The sequence below is a fragment of the Plecotus auritus genome (genome assembly GCF_963455305.1).
Source record: "Plecotus auritus genome assembly, chromosome: 15".
In the NCBI taxonomy this organism is placed as follows: Eukaryota; Metazoa; Chordata; class Mammalia; order Chiroptera; family Vespertilionidae; genus Plecotus; species Plecotus auritus.
The window spans coordinates 12606023-12628547 of NC_137781.1; the positions used below are offsets into that span (position 1 = coordinate 12606023).

Here is a 22525-nt window from a genome sequence, read left to right on the forward strand (position 1 = left end):
GCCCAGTGACCATGCTGTGAACATATCTGTATCTTTTCCACTTTCCATGTTGCCTGTACATTTATTTCAGCTGCAGCTTCGGTGCCTTGGCAACAGCACCTGCTGTGGGGGCCTCTGGCCACTTCTCTCCTTTGGTCCTTCTGTCCTTTGTAGCCATGGACTCTGAGAGCAACGTAGAGATCCCAACATGAGTCTGACTTACAGAATCTTAGGACGTTTTATTGAACACTTCCAATGTCATCAAGGGAGTAAGCTTTTCCCTGCTTCAAGCCCAACCCAAAGGGGCAAACTTGTCTCCCCTCAGTTGCCATGATACCCATGTCTCCTGAGACCGGCTAGGGTTTTCTGTGCAGGAGCCCCTACCGTGCTGAGATCTACACTATCAACAAGGTTGTAAGATTTCCAGGGTTCTGTATCTCTAACCTCCATACCCTTGTCCATTGTATTACCCACCTCCCTCTTCCCCCTCCTCACCTCCACACATACAAACTATCTCAGGTTACCTGGGTTTTATGCAGCAGATTAGGAAAGAATTCTCTGTGATCACCATAGTAAAACTGTAAATAAGCCATTTCCAATTAGCAATGAGAAAAGAGAAAACGTAGACTGTAGGAGAGGGGGAAGGGTGATGCAGAAAGATCAGAGAACAAAAGAAACAGGGTTAGAAATCAGCTTTCCAAGCGGAGAGATAGAAGTGGGTCAAGGGGGGATACATGGTGATGGAAGGAAACTTGACTTGGGGTAGTGAACACACACTACAATATACAGATGATATATAGAATTGTATACCTGAATCCTATATAATTTTATTAATCTCTGTCACCTCAATAAATTCAATTAAAAATATTGGCTCTCCACATATTGGAAAGGTGGGTGGTGGTGGATGGCTGAGATTGGTCTGTGTGTGAGACTGGCATGTTAATCCTGGCTCGTTTCCATGGAGACAGTAATCACAGTTGCCTCTCTTTCTCCACCCTGCTGGTAGCACTTTTTGTACTAGGCTGTGATGAGTCAGCCCCTGCCAGGAGCAGGTGATGCTTTCCTGGTGGGTCAGAACCTAGTCCAGGTGAGGGAGAGGCAGCTGTGCTGGTTCCATGTGGGCTGAGCTGTGAGGGATGCCCTTTGGAGGCTCAGAGAGGAAATGTTTTACCCTGAGATTCTTCTCTGTCAGAGTTGACACGTAGGAGGATAGTGGACTTTGACTGGTCCTTCTGCCTCCTATCTCCCCCAGGAGCCCCTCAAGCCATAATGCTACTATCTTCCTTGAGGCTATCTAGCCCATTGCTGTCTAGCATAGTGGCCTCCTTCCCCACTCTCCTCAATACTGTTGTAGATTCAGTGTTGGGGTGTGTGTGAATGTGTGTGCACATATGTTAGGGCAGGAGGAAGAGGAAATACTAGCGGCAGGCCAGATGGATCAAGGGACTGAGCCTTTAGACAGAACCAAGTTCCTGAGGAAACCTTACTAGAGACATAAGTCTAACTAATGACTGCTGGTGAAGAATGACCACTTAGCAGCTGGATGAATTTGGGTAGGAGCCTTCATTTCATGGGCCTTGATTTTCTCTTCCTCAAATTGGGAATTAATAACATTCTTCACAGGATTTTTGTGAGGATTAGATGAGATAATACATGAAAAGTGTTCAGCTCAGTGCTTGACTCAAAGTAAGTCATCAGTAAACATTAGCAATTGTTTTCACAGGATTGTCCTGAGGGCCAAATGAAACTCTATACTTGAAAGCTCTTTGAAAACTTGAGATTTACATTCATTATGACTCTTGAATCTGAGCTTCTCCAAACTGGGAATGGTTGGGAGGAGTCTGCAAGTTCCAAGCTGGGTTCCAGACTCAGGTCTGCTGGCTGTGAAGCAGAGGTCACAGGGTGTGACAGGAAAAGGGAAGTCCACTCTGGGCACATACTTCGGCATGCACGTGTGTGCAGCAGGGGATGAAGGATCTCTCCTGCTTTTGTCTGTTTTAGAATACAGTTCATATTATACAGGGGACAAGACATGTTTTCTCCCCAGTTAAAGTTGTTTCCAAAACTCATTGTTGCCATGGAGCCCTAAGCTGTCAGGTTGGTCCCACTTTGTGAAGAGGCACAGTGGTGTCATGGAGGCTTTGGCCCCAGCCTCGAGTCTGTGGAGTTCAATCAGTGTCCACCTTCTTTCCCCATCCCTGCCCCCTCGCTCCCGCCTGGCTGGACTCAGATGCCCTGAGGCCGAGGCCCTACTGGTCAGGTCATGGGGCAGGGAGGCTCTGAGCCGGGCCCTTGTAGGGATGAGATCATCCCACAGGATGGTGAGGGCACCGTGCTGGTCCTGGCCATATGCATAGTGATGTAACCAGGGGCTTTAGCTCACAGTGGAAACATGGGGTTCACTTTACAGTCAGGGCTGCCCAGAGTTTGTTCCTGGCCGACCTGGCTGCAGCCTTGCCTCTCTTGTTCCCAGCTTCTATACACAGTTCCCAGGGTGCCCTGTGCTTCCACCACTCTGCTCCCCCCACTCCCCCTCGCACCACCACTCTACTGTTGTGTTCCTTTGTCAGGCATGCCCTTCCTGTCACCTCCGATTTGTTTGTTCACTCATTCTCTTACTTACTCATATACCCAGTTATCCAGCAGGTTTTATGAAGTGACTGCTGTGTACCAGGCACTGTCTTAGTTGGAGGGGATATGCTAGTAGCAGTAAGGAAGATATGATTCCTGCCCGCATGGGGCAAAGTCAAGGAGGGGAGGCAGACACGGAAATAGTCAATTACAGTGCTGTGAAGGGGAAGTGAAGAGGAGGTGGGATCCAGTGTGGGCGGCCCACATTTTCTGGTCGCCCTTCAACACTAGTTCAAAAGCCACTCCTACCATAAAGCTGTTCCTGATTCCCCAGCCAGGAGTGCTTGCTCCCTTCTCTGCACCCTGAACACTTAGTGCTTTGCTTCATTCATTCATCTATAAATATTTAATGAGCGATTCCATACCTGGCACTATTCTAGAAACTGGTGACACAACAGTGAATAACGTAAGTCATGCAGCTGATATTTCCATGGGCACCTTGGAGAAGATGGACGTAAACTAACAAAGTCATAGTGTATAATATGTCAGGTAGCCATGCATTCTGTGAAGAAAGATTAAACAGGGTAAGAGGATTAAGAAGTGCAGGGAGAGGCTTCTCTGAGGACAGACAAGGACTTGCTGTGTGATGTTCACATGGTGTGTGAGAAGGGAGCCTGCAGGATCGTGGGCTGGAGTGCACTGGGCAAGGCCAAATGGTAGGAGATGAGGTCAGTGTGCTAATGGGCCCCAGATCAGGAGGCCTTAATGAAATAGGAGCTATTGGGGTGTTTTGAGCAGAGGAGCGTCATGGCCTGACTTTATTTAATATATTTTTACTGATTTCAGAGAGAGGAAGGGAGAAAGAGAGAGAGAAAAAAACATCAATGATGAAAGAGAATTATTGACTGGCTGCCTCCTGCAATGCTCCCTTCTGGGGATCGAACCTGCAACCCGGGAATGTGCCCTTGACCGGAATCGAACCCGGGACCCTTCAGTGCACAGGCTGATGCTCTATCCACTGAGCCAAACCATTTAGGGCCTGACTCTATTTAAAAAGGCTCCCTCTGGTTGCTGTGCTGAGAATGGATTGAAGAGACACAGGTGGGAGTAGGGAGACCAGAGAGGAGGTTATTGCAGAAATTGAGGTGTGAGAAGATGTTGATTGACCAGATCGATGGTGAGAATGGCAAGAAGTGATCAATTCTGGTTATTCTGAAGGGATGTACCTTAGGTTTGTCTGATGGAGTGGACATGAGAAAAGGAAGGAATAAAGGATTACCTCTAGGCTTTGGCCTGAGCCAAAGTAGTAGCGTAAAGTAGCCATTTACTGAGCTATGTGGGAACTGGCTTGGGAGAGAGAATAAGGAGCTTGGATACCAGGTGAGAAACAAGAACCAGGAGTTCAGGGGAGAGGTCTGGGCTACACAAATAAATATGGGAGTCATGAGCATATAGATGTTTAAAGGCCACAGGATGGGATTAGATCCCCTAAATTATATGGAGAAAGAGTGGAAAATGGTTCTGAGGCCTGAGCCCTAGAACATCTCACATTTATAGGCCTAGGTGGTGAGGATGAAAGAGATTAGGAAAATCGGCCAGTGAAGCAGGAAGAACCCTCAGAAGGACCAAGTGAGGAGAAGGTTTCAGGAAGTGTGTGTGTGGGGGAAGGCGGTCAATGCTGATAGATTGGGTAGATAAGGCATAGCTGATAGATTGGGTAGATAAGGCATAAGAATTAGCAGTGGATTTGGCACTGTTTGAGTCACAGGTGACCTGGACAAGAGCAATTCTGGTGCAGTGGTGGGTACAAAAGCCAGATTGGAGGAGAGAACGGATGATCATGTACAGACAAGTCTTTCTAAGTGTTTTTTTTTCTGTAAAGGAGAGAACAGAGAAATGGGGGCAGGAGAAGAGGATTGGGGTCAAATGAAGTTCTTTTTAAGAAGGGAGACAGTGCAGCAGGCTGTGTGCTGATGGCAATAATATAATAGAGAGGAAAAGTTTGGTGATACAGGAGAGAACAGAACAATTGTTGGAGATATGTCCCTGAGGAGACAAGAGGAGGTGGGATCCAGTATGGGCAATTTACCCATAGACAGCAGGGAAGGGAGAGCAGGTGTGTAAGGACCTGTCTTGTCTTGTTTTGCTGTGCAATAGGTTCCCTGAGAGCAGATATCCTGTCCGTCAAGCTTCTCTATCTTCGTAACACTCACTTGGCAGTCAGCACATAATATATATATTTGAGGAGGATGTACGTTAGGAGTCTTAGTTTTCTAATAAGTACTGCAAATCAATTGTAGTTAGCCTTTGGTAAGGCTAGCCAGGTTTTCTTATGAAATTGGAGGGTGGCCATGCCCAGGCAAGGTATGGAGCCAGTGTTTGGAAAGATGTTAGAACTCTCTCTGGCTCTGAGCTCTTATTCTGTCCTGCACATTGAATTCATTTTTCCATCTCGCTACAGACCAGTTTTGTCTGCTTCTCAGCCCATGTGGCAGAGCATGGTTGTACCCCTTCGAAGTTATATTTCCAGACAACAAGGGAAGACTGTCTCTTGGTCCTAACTCCCAAATCCTAGGTCAGTGATTTGGATTAGATTAGCGGATTGGGTGTCTATTACTGGACCAGTCAGCTATGTGACTCTAGTAGTTAGAATCTCTCCTTGTGGGTAGAGCTGGAAGTCCCCAGAGAGGAGGGGCTGGGAAGACACTTCAGCCAGCCTCACAGCAGTAGGGTAGGTAGGTGTGGATGGTTTGGTGGGTGGATGGGTGAACAGATGGATGTTTTAGCCATGTCATCAAATAATTGCTCAGGAACCTGGAATGCAAGAAGGAGGGCTCTTGGCAGTGGTGTTGGTGTTGAGGTGTTGGGGGAGATTTCTGAGGATAGAGCTGTCATTACAGTTGAGGATGTGAACAGGCCACTGAAGAAAGGAAGCTTATTACTACTAGCCAAGGCTTTCTAGAAACTTCTTCCTTCTCTTCTTACCAGGAAGCGAGGAAGTTTCTCCTCTGTATTTGCCTTTCAGATGCTGAAGAGGAGCAGTTTTCATCTTTGACAGGGCCTAGATTCTAAAAATAAGCTGAACCATATGATAGCCCTGTTCTGCCAGCAAGCCTGGGGCAAGTGTGCCAGTCCAGTCTCTTCAGGTGGTTTGGGGGAGCCATGACATCCTATTCTCTCATCTCCTTTGAAATTGGTTTTCCTGCAGCCCAATCTCCTGTTTCCTTCTTAGGATATCCAGAGCCAGAGGTGACCTGGTACAAGGATGACACAGAGCTGGACCGCTACTGTGGCTTGCCAAAATATGAGATCACGCATCAGGGCAAACGCCACACACTGCAGCTCTACAGGTAAGGGAGCAGGGCTTGCTCTGACTGCTGAGGGTGCTGTGGCCCAAGCCTGCCCTCAGCAATAGTCAGCGGGATGAAGATGTCCCGGCAGGCTGTCAGCCTGAAGGCTGGGGTTATGTTGTTGAGTTGAACCACCTGGTGAGCTGTGCCTGGAATCTCCTAAGGCCAGGGTGGGAGTATTTGTGACAGCCAAAGAGCTGAGTGCAACAAGAGGAGGTCCTGACCCATGGAAACATTTTCCATGAGGTCTGCGGCCAAAAAAAGCTCCTGTGTCATCCTTCACAAGGGGCCGTGTGGGTCACCTGCTTCTGAAGGGAACTCTCCTGTGCCCCAAGTCTAATCCCCCCTGGAACAGCATGATCTTGATCAGCTTCCATCCTCTTGCTGGCCTTAGTTTCCTCCACTATACTGAAGAGTGATGGGCGTGGCACTCAGAGCAGGACTTTTAGGGACTGGGGTAGCTTGCTTAACCCTGAGAGGCTCTGGCTGTGGGGAGTGGGGGCCTCTCACATCCCGGAGGGAAGAGTTGGCATCTAATGTTCCTGCCTCCAGGTGTCAAGAAGAAGATGCTGCCATCTACCAGGCCTCTGCCCGGAACACCAAGGGCATCGTGTCCTGTTCGGGGGTTCTGGAGGTGGGCACCATGACCGAGTACAAGATCCACCAGCGCTGGTTCGCCAAGCTGAAGTGCAAGGCCGAGGCAAAGATGCGTGAGATTGAGCAGAGCTGGAAGCACGGGAAGGAGGTGGTGGGAGAGGCCGATACTCTGCGCAAGCTCAGCCCCGACCGCTTCCAGCGAAAGCGGCGGCTGAGTGGGGCTGAGATGCCAGTCCCCTCAGCCCCCACCAGGGAGGCTGAGGACAGGACCTCAGCAGCTTGGCAGGAGGGGGAGACTGAGCCTGGTCAGCACCCAGGTTTGAGCCTGATCAACAGTTTTGCCCCCGGAGAGGTGACCACCAATGGAGATGCTGTCCCTGAGAATGGGGAGGACGGGGATCATGGCCTATTGACATACATCTGTGAGGCCATGGAGCTGGGGCCTCAGAGAGCCCCCCAAAAGGAGTCTGGGGCCAAGAAGAAAAAGAAAGATGAGGAACCTAAGCCAGGCCTGCGGAAGCCAGAGTTAGAGAAGGCAGCTCGAGGTCACCGTTCTGAAAACTGCGTCCCTAGTTCAGACAAGCCTGACGCCTGTGGGACACAGGGGCCCATGGACGCGGAGCAAATCCAGACCTGGTCCAGAGGCAGGGCTGCACGGGGGCCTGGGTCCTCAGGAGTAGAAAGCACCAGGAAGCCAGCCTCTGCCATGGGCTCTCCAGACCAGGCCCAGAATGTCCCAGCCCCTGTCCTAGGTCCAGACCAGGAAGTATATTTCTCCCTGAAGGACATGTATCTGGAGAGCACCCAGGCAGTCAGGCCTCAGGGGGAAGAAGGGTACAACACACAAAGTGGCAGGGAATCTAGAGAGATGCCCTCAGGGAAGGTGCCCAGTGAGGCAAAAAGTGAGAAGGGGCCTCCCGCCCCTGGCCAGCCGATACCTTCAGCCCCTCAGCCAACAAGGCCTTTCAACAGGAAGAGATTTGCCCCTCCGAAGCCCAAAGGAGAGCCCACCACCAACAGCAAGCCTGATTCTTCCCTGAATCAAGTTCCAGAACCCGGAGCCCAGAGCTTAGGAAAGGCTCCACCTCAGGCTTCTGCCCAGGTGCCTACACCTCCTGCCCGGCGGAGACACAGCACAAGGGACAGCCCCTTGCAGGGGCAAGCAGGACGTAGGATTCTAGGAGAGGTAAGTGTGGGTGCTGGGTGCCTGGGGGTCGCTCTGGGAAGCTGACTTCATGGAAACTCTTGCTACAACAGCTCGGCAGCCAGTGAGCAGTGGGATATTTATAGAAGGGGTGGGGTGGAGTAGAGATGGAGTGCCAGCCTGGAGCAGGGGCCCTTACCCCAGCCAGTCTCCAGATGCCAGGCATGTGGGCAACTCAGACTGACTGTGACCCTCTCTGACAGTGTGGGAGTTCACAGCCAAGAGGCCTGTGCCCCAGAGGGAGGCGGAGGAAGACGATATTTTTTGTTGAGGAAAATGTCAGTGGAGAGTTTTCTGTGGGCTTTTCCTTAGACAACAGTTTCCTGGGGGAGACAGGAGCAGGAGTGTGCTGTAGTATGCAGTGGGGTCTCAATCTGGATGCTCATTAGAAGATTTAAAAAATATCAGGTGTCCAGGAAATTCTGGTTTAATGTGGGTTTTTATCTGTGTACAACTTTGACTGTCCTTAACATTGTGTGATCTTGGGCAAGTTGTAACATCATCATAATAACAAGACCTACTTCATAGGGCTGTTGCAAGAATTAGAGTGCTTAGCACAGGGCTTGGTACATATTAAGAACTAAGTCAATGGCAGGAGGTATAAGATAGTACTCTGATGGAAGACAGAGGTAGACGGTTTTACCTGGGAACAGGAGTGTCGTCGTTTTCTGGGGATCAGGTAGCCAACAGAGAAAAGGTGATGTTTTGTGTGGAGATGGGCAGATGAACGACAACATTAAGGCACTTGATGGGGGTGGGACAACATTAAGGAGTTTGATGGGGGTGGGGAAAGAGGGTGGGAGGGCTGGGATTGAGAGGATGGACAGAAGGGAGTTTGTCCTGTGTGATCACTGCTTCATGTTTCAGGGGGCAGAGGGCAGGCAGTATTTCACAGGAGTTTAGGAAGACAGTGTTTTATAGTGGGGCAGAAAGAAGGCAGTATTTCTTATAAGTGGCAGGAAAAAAAGGTGTTTCAAGAGTAGGAGTAGTGTGGATAAGAGATATAGGATACACTGATACTGAGAAATTATTGGTGGTTTATCTGAAATACAAATTTAACCTGGTGTCTTGTGTTTCTTTTTGCTAAATCTGGCAACCTTAAGTGGAAACAGCATTTTGGCGGGAACTAAGATAAGACTTGCTTGGGATTGAGGGAGCAGAGCCTGGGCCTCAGGAAACAGGAGGAGCATCTGGAAGCAGTGCTTACAGGGGTCGGGCAGAGGACAGATGGCTTCTTGGAACTGGGAGGGAATCACGTGAGGGACAAGCTGCTACAGCACCTCAGGGAGGGCAAGGGGAAAGGGGTGCTTCATGGAAAGCAGCGAGGGGCTGCCTTTCCCACGGAGAGAACTTTTATGGGGGAAGGAGGGAGAGATCAGTTTCAAGGGTGAACAGGGGAAATGGTTTTATTTCAGTGAATGCTGAGGTTAGTCTGTGTGGACAGTTGTTCAGAGGGCGCTAGAGTATAGTGAACCTCAAACCAGTCTGTTTAGAATCTGTTTATGACCCTCATGCTTGGTCTCAGGAGATTTTAGCAGCTGGTTTGGTGAGTTCTAATGGCCCAGATGGGGCTGCCTCATGTACTTGACAGCCCACAGGCTGGACAGCAGGGCTTTCCTGTAGGGATGGCCCTCATGGGGCCCTAGGGATTTCATTTGGGAAGTGACCAGGCTGGCAGCCAGGTCTCGGAATGAATCTGGCTCCTCCACCCACAGGGGTGGGGAGCACCATAGCCAGGATCCTGGCAGGGTCCTCCTTGCCTCTCTAAGGTGAGAGGAGAGGGCTCAGGCCATGTGGGCACGGGAGAGGCTGGCTGCAGTGGTTCTGCTGTTCCTGCAAAAAGTGTGTGTGGCTTTTAGTTTTTTATACTTAAAAAAAAAAAAAAAGTGAAAAATGCATTTAACATCTGTGTATATTTTGAAGCTGTTGCTTTTTAGTGGCTGAATTTGACTGGTTTTTCATATTTTCACAGTACCAAATCTTTTTTAAAAACACATTATTTTTCGGATTATGAAAGAAACACATGATCATAGTAGAAAATATGGGGCAAAGCCCTAAAAATTCACCTATAATTCTACCATACAGACATATCTTGGTATATCTACCAGTCTTTTTGCGTATGTAGTTTATTAGTTTTTAAATTTAATTTGTGCGGTTATTCTGGGCATGGCACTCTACTTCTCATTATTTCGTGAGCATTTTCTCATGGTTCCTAAAAATTAGTTGAAAAAACTTCATATTTAATGGTTGTATACAATGCCACAGTATGCATATTTTAATCATTTCCTCCATAGTGTTTATGCTTTCCTCCCCTATTTGAAGGTTAGTTAAATATTAATCTTTATTAAGAAAAATTTTATTGCTTGAATTACTTCATTTGATTTTTAAATTAATCTGGAATTGATTTGCGTGTATAGTAAAGCATCAGTCTCTAGATCAATTTTTGGTTAAGTGGGTAATTTCCCCAATTATCATTTGTTAATATTCAACCCTTACCTATTAGTTTGTGATTCTTTATATAATAACTTTTAAAAACACTAAAGCCTATATATACACATCAGTCATAAGCCATTCTGTTTGTTGATTCTTACAACAGAATGATCTTGTTTTAATTATTATAGTTTCAATTTCTGGCAGAGCAACCCGCTTATACTTTTAAAAAATTTTTTTCTTAGCTCTTCTCTTTTGTTTATCCCTCTAGAAAAACTTTAGAATGGTTGTTTGGAATTGTCCAAATTCTCCATATATCATTTTTTGTTTATTTTTACCTTGTATCTTTATATTCACCATTTTAAAACAACATATTTTTTTAAAAAGTGATGAATCGCTCTAAGAAAAGTAAGTCTATGAAAAGGAAAAAAAAAGTGATGGATTATTTTTAACGAGGTCAAAAGCCTATTAAATACTTTCCTGGAAAACTGAAGTCAGATTTGCATTTTGGATGGTCTCTTAGTAAAACTTGCTAAATAATATATTTTTAAACAGTTTTATTGAGGTATAATTTATATACCATAGCATTTACCTCTTCAAAGTATATAATTCAGTGTATACAATTCAGAGTTGTGCAGCCATTGCCACAATCCAGTTTTAGAACATTTCCATCATTATAAAAAGATCCCTTTTCCTTTTTGCTGTTAATCCTTGTTCCCACTCCCAGACCCAGGCACCAATTTATCTGCTTTCTGTCTCTTGGCATTTTGATTGGGATTGCATTAAATATAAGAATTAATTTGGAAAAAATCTATATCTTAATATTTATCTTCCTCATTTGGGAGCATGGTATTTATTTCAATTATTCAAACCTTCTTATATCTTTTAAAGCTCTGTTGTCTACTTCATATGGGTCCAGCATGTCTCTTGCTAGGGTTAAGTACTTTAAGGGTCTCTGCTTCTGGAATATGATGCCACCGCTCCTTCCTACTGCAGTCTGTCTTGACTTCCTTTCCTGAAAATAAGGGTTATCTCTGGCAACTCAAGTTAGGCTTCCATCTTGGATATGGATGAGGAGCAGATGCCAGAACAGAGGGCTCTTGAGTTGTTAAGACTGTCCAGAGACCCTCCCTCCAGCCCAGCCATGCTGTTCAGACAGCTCTCTCTCTGAGCAGAAGGAACCTTGCCTACAGGTATTTGGTGAATGGGAACTGGCCATTAGTGTTCTATAAGGCTGCTTTTTAGTGCACTAGCATGATACCTTCTCTGAGACTGCCTCAGTTCTCTGGAGCTGAGGTATAGCAGTGTGGAGACATCTTACCTCAGAGGGATAGTATAGCTCTGCTGAAAGCCTTGAGACCTGAGTGTTTCTTCTTTAAAAAAAAATTATTCTCAGTTACAGTTGACATTCAATATTATTTTGTCCTAGTTTCAGGTAAACAGCATAATGGTTAGACAGTTATATAATTTATGAAGTGATCCCCCAATAATTCAATTACTCACCTAGCACCATATCCACCTGGCACCATACCAGTGTCTCTTTTTTATTCTAATTTTTTTAAATATATTTTATTGATTTTTTTTACAGAGAGGAAGGGAGAGGGATAGAGAGTTAAAAACATCGATGAGAGAGAAACATGGATCAGCTGCCTCCTGCACACCCCCTACTGGGGATGTGCCCACAACCAAGGTACATGCCCTTGACCGGAATCGAACCCGAGACCCTTCAGTCCATAGGCCAACGCTCTATCCACTGAGCCAAATCGGTTAGGGCTATTTTAATTTTTTTTAAAAATTGTTGATTTTTACAGAGAGAGCGATAGAAACACTGATTTATTATTCCACTTATTTATGCATTCATTGGTTGATTCTTGTACGTGCCCAGATCAGGGATCGAACCCACAACCTTGGCATATCAGGGCAATGCTCTAAACAACTGAGCTACCCAGCCAGAGCTAGAGTGTCTCCTTTAAAATATATATATATATATATATATATATATATATATATATATATATATATATTATTGATTTCAGAGAGGAAGGGAGAGAAAGAGATAGAAGCATTAATAATGAGACAGAATTATCAATCGGCTGCCTCCTGCACCTCTACTGGGGATGGAGCCTGCAACTCAGGCCGTGACTTCCTGGTTCATAGGTCAACACTCCATCACTGAGCCCTACCAGCCAGGCGAGAGTGTCTCTTGAAAACCCTATAAGTCCTGAGGATAATGATCCCAAAATGTGGACATTCCCCTCCCATAATAAGGGCTCTTTAGTTTTTAGAAAATACGTGAATGTAAGTATTTTCTGAGAGCATTGAAGGGAGTGGAGGTTGAGGAGAGACATGATTCTTGCCTTAAGGAATTATCCAATCAAGGGGACTAGACTTATACCAGATCTAAGTGCAGAGGATATGGGCAAAATGCATGGTTTAATTATTTGATAACTTGGATAAGCAAATGGCAACACACATATTGGGGAAGAAGACCAGAATTCAAAGTACTACTGAACTAGCAATGCATGCTGTTTTTATTTTTATTTTTTAAATTGATTTTTAGAGATAGAGGAAGGGAGAGGGGGAGAGAGAGAGAGAAACATCAATGTGAGAGAAAAACACCTATCAGCTGCCACCTGCATGCCCCCTACCTGGGATTTAAGCCTGTAACTCGGGCATGTACCCTGCCTGGGAATTGAACCAGCAACCTTTTGGTGCATGGGATGATGCCCAACCAACTGAGCCACACTGGCCAGAGCAGTGCTTAACTTTTTTTTTTTTAATCTAGTATTTCCTGGCCTGGTCTTAATGTAATTAAAAATTTAGAAGTAAGCACCAGTAGTCCGCGGGCCACCAGTTGGCGACTGCTGCTCCAAAGGTTTCCTTAAAACAGTGGTCGCCAATCTTTCGGACCTCCCGGACCACCAGTCGTCCGCCGACCACCGGTTGGCAACGGCTGCTCTAGATCAGGCTTGAGGACTAGGAAAGGGATCTCCTGGTAGTGGTAGTAGTGGCAGCAGAGGCCATAGGTGTCTAAGTTTTAAGAGAGGCAATATTTCCCCTCCTTCAGAGGAGCTCTGGTCCCAAGAGGGTGGGATGAACCCCTGTTTTTGTTTTTTGTTTGTTTTTACTCCTGGGTCTCTTCCTTGGCCCAGGAATCAGGCTCATGTAAGAAATTATGTGACAGAGAGGGGTAAATGAAGACCCCGTTATATGACCAGAAGGACCCAGAAAGTACAGGGGAGATTCTGGAGAGGGCGAAGTTTGGGAAAGTGACTTCATAAGCTGTTTATAAAGCCCTGGACTTATTCCCAAGCTGTTCACGCATGGATCTGGTTCTGAAAAGCATATCAAAAATGTTGAGACTGGGGGAGAAACCAAGATGGTGGCATAGGTAAACACCTAAACTGCTGCCTTGCACAACAATTTCAAAAGTACAACTAAAAGACAAAACGGACATCATCCAGAACCACAGGAAGGCTGGCTGAGTGGAAATTCTACAATTAGAAGGAAAGAGAAAAGCACACTGAGACTCAGAGGAGCTGCAGGAGGCAGAGGTACTGAGACACGCACGCGGAGAGGACTGGCAACTGAGTGCGCGGCTGGCTTTCTCAAGCGGCAGGGAGACAAAAGCTCCCGACTGCGCTGAACTCCAGTTCCAGGAGAGACTCTGGGGACCCAGACTCATACAGGGTGAAACTGGACTGTCATGAAAGAGAAAAACACACTGAGACTCAGAGGAACTGCAGAAAGCAGAGGTACCGAGGTGCGTGTGCAGCGAGGGTGGGCAACTGAGTACGCAGCTGGCTTTCTCAAGCGGGAGGGAGACAAAAGCTCCCGACTCCACTGACCTTCAATTCTGGGCGAGACTCTGGGGACCCAGACTCATTTGGGGAGAAACTGGACTGTCTGGCAGTGGGCGAAACTCGAGGGCGGCTTTCTCTCAGAGGTGTTTGCAGCGATTACCATGGGACACTGAGACACAGGGGGCTATTAGGGCAGGGCTTACGGGAAACCAAGGCTGTCTGCTCCGCCCTGAGACTCCGCCCCATTCAAGCTGAGCACAGAGGCTTTTGCAAGTCTTCTCCCATAAGGGTGTCTCCAGCACGTAAGTTCTCCCAGCGTAGACGCAGCTGATCCTCACAGCCAATTGGCCTGGAGGTCAATTCCTCCCAGTGATACCAACAACAATCAAGGCTTAACTAACAAGCCCACAAAGGGGTGCACCAAGAGTGTCCACCTCAGGTAACTGGGGAGGCTGAGCCACTGGGCCCTATAGGACACCTAGCACACAAAGCCATTCTATCAACTCAGGGAAGCAACCAAAATGCGGAGACAAAGAAACAGATCACAAATGAAAGAAATGGATGAAAGCAAACGACTGGATATAGAGTTCAAAACCACTGTTATAAGGTTTTTCAAGAATATCCTAGAAAAGGCCGATAAATTTAGCGAGACCCTTGAGGATATGAAAAAGGACCAACTAGAAATTAAGCATACACTGACTGAAATAAATATTATACAGAGATCTAAGAGCAGACTAGAGGATCACAAGAATCAAGTCAAAGATTTGAATTACAAAGAAGCAAAAAACACTCAGCCAGAAAAGCAAAAAGAAAAAAGAATCCAAAAATATGAAGATACTTTAAGGAGCCTCTGGGACAACTTCAAGTGTACCAACATTAAAATTATGGGGGTGCCAGAAGAAGAGAGAGAGCAAGATACTGAAAACCTATTTGAAGAAATAATGACAGAAAACTTCCCCCATCTGGTGAAAGAAATAGACTTACAAGTCCAGGAAGCGCAGAGAACCCCAAACAAAAGGAATCCAAAGAAGACCACAACAAGACACATCATAATTAAAATGCCAAGAGCAAAAAACAAAGAGAGAATATTAAAAGCAGCAAGAGAAAAACAGTTATTTACCTACAAGGGAGCACCCATACGATTGTCAGCTGATTTCTCAACAGAAACTATGCAGGCCAGAAGGGAGTGGCAAGAAATATTCAAAGTGATGAATAGCAAGAACCTACAACCAAGATTACTCTACCCAGCAAAGCTATCATTCAGAACTGAAGGGCAGATAAAGAACTTCACAGATAAGAAAAAGCTAAAGGAGTTCATCACCACCAAACCAGTACTATATGAAATGCTGAAAGGTATTCTTTAAGAAGAGGAAGAAGAAGAAAAAGGTAAAGATAAAAATTATGAACAACAAATACATATCTATCAACAAGTGAATCTAAAAATCAAGTGAATAAAAAATCTGATGAACAGAATAAACTCGTGAATATAATAGAATCAGGGGCATAGAAAGGGAGTGGACTGACAATTCTCAGCGGGGAAGAGGTGTGGGGGGTGTGGGAAGAGACTGGACAAAAATCATACACCTATGGATGAGGACAGTGCGGGGGGGTAAGGGCCGAGGGTGGGGTGGGAACCAGCTGGAGGGGAGCTATGGGGGAAAAAGGAACAATTGTAATAATCTGAACAATAAAGTTTTATTAAAATTAAAATAAAAATAAAACATTTTAAATTAAAAAAAACAATGTTGAGACTGGAATTAAGAGACCATCATTCAAATCCCAGACTGGCCACTGGATGGCACACAGAGAGGACAGCACAGCAGAGGCTTTGAAAACAGAACTTGCATTGCAACTACTACCTCAGAGGCTGAAAGGAACTTGCATCCTGAACACAACCAAGTACATTTGCCATGGGTACATGGGGTAGCCACTGATTTTGCGGGGGTGTGGGGGGGTGGGGGTTGGAACAGGAGTAGAGGAGTAAACTCATAAGTCTTCAGAGAAGAAAAAACTTGAGGTCTTCAAGGAAGTGAAGAAGTCCTCCAGGTGAGCAAGGAAAAGGGTGAGAATGTCCAATAGAGGAAAAACCAAAGCGGTTATAAAATAGCACCAACTTACTGCAGTTGGTACAGTAAGTTAGTGTTGGCTGGAGGGACCCAGGAGGTGAACTTAGAGAGATAGACCTGCTGGGACCCTTACTGATGGAAAGGCCTCGATGATCATGGAAAGGTTCATTTATTTATTTTCATTTTAATTTAATTTCATTGAGTGTGTCATGCATGTGGTATAAAACTCAAAAAGTATAAAAGGTATTAGAGAATATTAAATCTTCCTTCCCTATCCCCACCACCCAGTTCCTCTTCCTGAAGTCAGTCTCCATTACTGGTATCTTGAGCATCTGTCCAGAGCTGTTTTCTGTGCATTTACATATATGTGTGTGTGTCTGTGTATTTTCCACATAAAGGTGGTATATGATACTTTCTAGCTCATACCTTGCTTTAAAAATTTTTTTTAATTGATTTCAGAGAGGAAGGAAGCGGGGGGTGGGGGGAGAAACATTAATAGGAGAGAATCATTGATTGGCTGCCTCCTGCACACCCCCTACTGGGGATCAAGCCCACAACCCTGGCTTGTGCCCTGACAGGGAATTGAACCGTGACCTCCTGGTTCATAGGTCGATGCTCAATCACTGAGCCATGCTGGCCGGGCCGAACCTTGCTTCTTTTTTATTTGTATGTTTTTTTTATTTATTTGGAATGGGGTTGTACCATAATTCATTGGATCAGTCCTATGTTGATGGAATTTAGGTAATTTCTAATCTTTGGCTATTATAAACTGCACTGCAATGAATATTGGCAGTGGAGACAGAGAGGGAACAGACATTGAGAAACTGAGGAAGTGGGTTCAGTTGCACTCAGGGACTGATCAGCTGGGGTGAGAGAAGTGAAGATAGCTTTAGCCAGAAGTTCTCTTTTCATGAGCCTTGTTGCAAAGTCAGAATTTTCTTTGTAAATTATAGATTTCATGTCCATATTAATATTTCCTAATCCTAGAATATCAGAAATTAAAAGAAGTTTCTAATATATTACTAATTGCTGTTTGTTGGCTCCAATGTATTTTTGTCTGTTAATACCTTACTGATTATAAGAGAAGTTGGAGGAGTGTTTTTATTAAAATTCTTTGCTCAGTCAGACTTAATATTTGACGGCTCCTGATATTTACCAAACTCTTCTATTTTTCTCTACTCATATCATTCATTCCAAATTCTATATTCAGTAAAGTAACTGTAAATTTCCCAATTAATTTATATTTTCATTATATATTTAAAAAATCATTATATGATCTGTTTGCTTTGTTTTTTTTGTGTGGCTCTTCTGATACTTAGAAGTGTTTGTGTATAGTAGTTTATAATTAAAATTTTGTTGTTAATCCTCACCCAAGGATATTTTTTACATTAATTTTTTTTAGTAGAAGGGATGGAGGGAGAAGGGTAGACAGAGAGAGAGAGAGAGAGAGAGAGAGAGAGAGAGAGAGAGAGAGGGAAACATCACTGTGAGAGAGACACATTGACTGGATGCCTGCTGCACAAGCCCTGACTGGGTCCCAGGATCAAACCTACAACCCAGATACATGCCCTTGATGGGGAATCAAACCTACAACCCTTTGGTTTTTGGGCTGATGCTATAACCACTGAAAACACTGGCCAAGGCTGTAATTTAAATTTTATATATATCATTAATTACTTTATCTTTTCTGTCAGTGTCTTTTTAAATTTTTTATAGTGGGCAAGGATATTTTCCACTTCCTTCCCACCATTTTCCCCTTTTATTTTCCATCTCCTATTAGTCTAAGTTTTTATTTCTAAGTGATTTTCTTTGTATTAGTTAAATATCTTCTATTTCTATATTACCTGGCTTTTCAGCTTTGAGTAATGTCTTTGGTTCCTGGCTTGTATATGTCAGATATTTACTCGTTACCTCTTCCCCCTTCCCCTTTTGTGCTAGTTAAATAGTTTCTGTATTGTCAGGGCATAAAACATTGACATTATGATCTGCCACTCCAAGCTCCTATGATTTTAGTCTTGGTTCTACAGTTACATATTTAATGCTTATCGTCCGTTCTTTGGCTGTGGTTTCTCTAGTCACCTTTAGTTGACTGAAGTTTGTTCTCTAGAAGTTTCCTCAAGCAGGGCACATGGGAACAATATTCCTTAACTCCTTGTATGTTCAAAAATAATTTTCTTAGCTTAGCAATTTTCAGGAGGATTCTTCAGTAGTGTACTTTTTAAATTTTTATTTTTATTGATTTCAGCAAGGAAGGGAGAGAGAATCAATGATGAGAGAGAATCACTGACTGGCCACCTCCCACAGGTCCCCCACTGGGGACCAAGCCCACAACCCGGGCATGTGCCCTGACCAGGAGTTGAACCGTGACCTCCTGGTTCATAGGCCAGTGTTCAACCACTGAGCCACACCGGCTGGGCCAGTAGTGTACTTTTGATGGTGTTTTTTGAGATCTGCTGCCACATCCCTTTCCCTGTTTAATTGGACACCTCCCTTATAGGTTTTCTGCTTGATTTCCACCCAGCCCTCCAGGATCCTATAGCTCTTATAGGTGGAGTTTTGGGGCTTATTACCCTAGGATGAGTCCTTTATGTACAATAACTGTTTTGCTGCCACATTCTGAGACCTGCTGAACTGTGTCACTATTCACCTGCTGAGCTGTTTCACTGATTATTTCCTCCATACAGCTTTTGTTCCAGCTCAGCCCCCCGGTGTTGAATCTGTCTGCTTTTGACAACCCTGGCCCATTTTTTTTAGACTGAGTTTTATTTGCCTCCAGTTTCATAACAGTAGAGTTTGTTTGTTTTCTTGTTTACTTTGTTGGTTTTGATGACATCCAGGAGGAAAGATGCAGATTACTATCTTATACTACTATGTTTATGTTTAAATAATAAGTCCTTTAATTAGAATTTAAGTGGGTGGCATTATGGTATAACAGCAAAGAACATGGGATTTGGAGCTAGACACACCTGCCTTCTAAACTAAACTCTGCCGCTTACTATCTGATAACGGACAAATCAGACCGTCAGTGTTTTCATATCGGAAAGATTATCACAAAACTATCTCATATTGTTGTGAAGAGTGAGGTGATATATATCCTCTCTTCACCCATAATAATTCAATCCAGGGCAATGAGGGACAGAAGGATTGCTCAGAAGCCCTGAGGGACAACTCACCTCCAAATGCCAGCGGCGGGTGGGATACTCACGAGCAGGGTCTTTCAGGAAAGGCAGGATTTCTTCAGGGAGAGGGGAGAAGGGCCAGGCTGGACCTGGATGGTGGGGATTCCCTGGTCTAGATTCTGGGATCAGGGGTTGGGGTGGGCAGCTTTGGCACTTGGTCATATAGCCTTTGCCTCCCAACCCCTGTGGGCCCCAGAAACCAGGTGACAGGATTCCCATCAAGGCAGTTTGGATAAGGTCAGAGGAGGCTGGGATGCCAGATTGGAGATCCTGAGGCCATGAGTTAAGTTCTTGCTTTTGTCCATGTATTCTCAGGTCCCGGAGTCCCACGCGGCCATGGCTCCTACTGTATCGGCCACCAGCAGCACTGGTATAACCTCAGCTGGTGGCAGCACCCCCAGAAGTCAGGGCGTCATTGAGCCCATGGAAACAGAAACTCAGGAGAGTAGAACATATGCTGACTGGAGACATGGAGGCATGAAGAATACAGAGGCGGATGGGAAGATGCAGGTGGACGGGAGGACACAGGCAGACAGGAAGACACAGATGGACATTGTGGCACAAGAAAGTGAGAGGACAGAGTCAGACAGGAGTGCCCAGAAGGATGTGGTAGTACAGGGAAGGACAGGGACACAGGTGGAACGGACACAGGAAGACAGACAGACACAGGCAGGTGAGAAGACACAGGAAGACAGGGGGACACAGTCAGAGGGGAGTGTACCCATAGCCAGTAAAGTTCAGTCAGAGAAGTCAGTGACCAACCTCAGCCCACAGTCCAGAGCCCCTGAACTCTCACGCTCAGAGGGTCCCAGTTCTCAAATTAACGCATGTTTTGAGCAGAGCCCAGAAAGGTCCTCTGTCCCAGAAAAACCTGGCTTCGTGCTCAGGTCTGGGGAGGCAGCAGAAACGGCCTCTGGTAACCAAGAGGAGACGGTGCTTGGTTCCCTGTCAGGGGGCCTCAGGCTCCCAGCACAGCTGCTTCCTGAGGGTAGCTTGGAGCAGACGGGAGCGGGGAGATGTTGGGGGCCGGAGTGGTCAGGCCCAGTCAAGGACAAGCCAGAGGATAGCCTGTTCCAGTGCCCCAAGGAGGAGCAGCCGGGGGAAGTGCTGTCTGTGGATCTGGGAGGCTCTCCTCCCGCAGGCCTGAGCCCAAATGTGCCTACTCTGCCTTCTCCTGCTGGCACGGGCCTGACCGACAGCTCACACCAGGGGCTGCCCAGCACCCCCACTTCTCAGCACATGAGTGCAGCTGCCTTCTTGCCCTCTGAGGACCAGGCCTTGCTGAGTTCTGTACCCTCAGTGCACTTGGGGCCTAGGACCCCCACCCAGAATCACCCACCAGAAACCATAGCAGCCAGCAATGAGGGAGCCTGCGCCAAGATGTCAGATGTGGAAGGGAGGCCCACAGGCACCCAGAGCTGTGACCCTGGCCTCATAGATTCCCTGAAGAATTACTTGCTTCTCCTGCTAAAGCTATCCAGCACAGAGACGAGTGGAGGGGGCACAAAATCCCAGGAAGGAGCTGCCCCCAGGGGTTTGGCACCCTCAACCACGCTGGCCCCCACTCTGGAAGTGGCTGGTCTGAGTCCGCAGACGTCACGGCGCATCCTGGAGCGTGTGGAAAATGACCATCTGGTGCAGAGTGCACAGACGCTCCTGCTCAGCCCCTGTACCTCCCGCCGCATCACTGGCCTCCTGGACCGTGAGGTGCAGGCTGGCCAGCAGGCCCTGGCTGCTGCCCGGAGCCCTGGCTCCAGCCCCCTCTCTGTGCCTGCCATCGTGGTAGGCGAGGAGGAGGACCCTGGGCTGACCTCAGAAGAATCCAGTAAGGGTGAGGGAGAGGTTCCCCTTGAGAAGCCTGGTCTGGGAACCTCTCAGGAGAGCAGTGTGGGGGGTCTGCTGGGGGAGACAGGTGGGCAGGCAGCCTCCAGTCAGGAACCCCTCTCAGGAGAGAGCAGAGCCCAGGAACCCTCCCGAGAGGAGGAGTTCCCACAGGAGGCGCCAACAGGTCTCCCTGCAGCCACCCCTGAGGAACTGGCTCTGGGGGCCCGGAGGAAGAGGTTTCTCCCAAAGGCCAGAGCAGCAGGGGATGGGGAGGCCACCAAGCCCGAAGAGAGGGAGAGCCCCACAGTTTCCCCCCGGGGACCCAGAAAGGGCCTTTCACCTGGGTCCCCAGGGACTCTAGGGCGGGAGAAGCGCTCTCCTACCCAGGGCCGAAAGGCAGGCCTGCTGGAGGTGCCAAGGGCAGAGGAGGAGCAGGCAGCAGGAGACCTGGGCTCCAGCCCCAAGCCCAGTGGGCCGGATGCAGAGGCGACCCTAGATGAAGACAAGCAGGAAACCCCGGGCAAGCCGAGGAAAGCCAAGGACCTGCTAAAAGGTGAGCAATGGTGGGGACTGGGGTGTGGCTCCACAGAGAGGGCTGCCCAGCCGAGGACATTGCTGCAGCTGCTGGGGTGGCACATGCCTGCTAGGGAGATACAGAGACCGCCTAACGATATTCTTGCGTCATAATCCCACAGGTTTTGCAATCAGGAAGGCCTGCTTCTCTCCTCCTGGCTTTGCCACTTGGAGATGGTAATAGTAGCAACTTTGTAACATTGCAAGGGGTTAAATAAAATAGAATAAATCAAGTACTTAGCACAGAGATTGTCATCCACGGCATCCTACCGCTGTCATCATCATCACCATAATCCCCTCTTCCAGACTTGTCCCATGGGTATAGAGTGATAGGGACAGGGTTCAAATGCAAGTTCCTAGAGTTAGGAGCCTGGAATGCAAATGGAAGTTCCTCTTTTTTTTTTTTTTAATCCTCACCCGAGTATATTTTTCCCCATTGCTTTTTAGAGTGAGTGAAAGGGAGGGAAAGAGGGAGGAAAAGAGAGATAGAGAAGGAGAGGGAGGCAAACATCGATGTGAGAGAGAGAGACACATCCATTGGTTGCCTCCCACACGAACCCCAACTGGGGCTGCAGAACCTGCAACTCAGGTATGTGCCCTTGACCGGCCAACACTTTCTTTGGTGCACCAGCCAATGCTCTCTCTACTGAGCTACACCGGCCAGGGCCAGAAGTTTCTCTTTTGACTGTTGTCTGTATCCTCAGCTGGAAGGCTCTCCCTGGCTTGTGAAAGGGGTTTTATAGTGGGTTCTTTCTAGCTAGGATGTATGTTTTTGGGGTCAGGGAAGATGCTTCAGAGATATAGGTGGGGTGCAGCTGGGGGTTGTGAAGGAGTGGGCTTGTGTGGAGACTTGAATCCTGTTTTCTCTCAGCCTGTTCCAGCAGGGACACCCAGGGAAGCAGGGGCAGGGCCAGAGAGGACACAAGATGGAGGGGAGGAGCTCAGTCTT

At 46.8% G+C, this 22525-nt stretch overlaps 1 protein-coding gene across 4 annotated transcripts in view; it reads left to right on the forward strand.

Moving 5' to 3' along the window:
- The window catches only part of ALPK3 (alpha kinase 3), a 67915-nt gene that overhangs the window by 17157 nt on the left and 28233 nt on the right, over positions 1 to 22525 (forward strand). For all 4 annotated transcript variants that reach the window (XR_013959660.1, XM_080651416.1, XM_080651417.1 and 1 more), the window contains 3 exons: positions 5783 to 5900; positions 6453 to 7683; positions 19495 to 21556. Coding sequence is in view for 3 of the 4 variants with exons in the window: in XM_080651416.1 (XP_080507542.1) it covers positions 5783 to 5900; positions 6453 to 7683; positions 19495 to 21556 (3411 nt within the window). In the remaining variant the exon portion in view is untranslated. The remainder of the gene's footprint in view (positions 1 to 5782; positions 5901 to 6452; positions 7684 to 19494; positions 21557 to 22525) is intronic.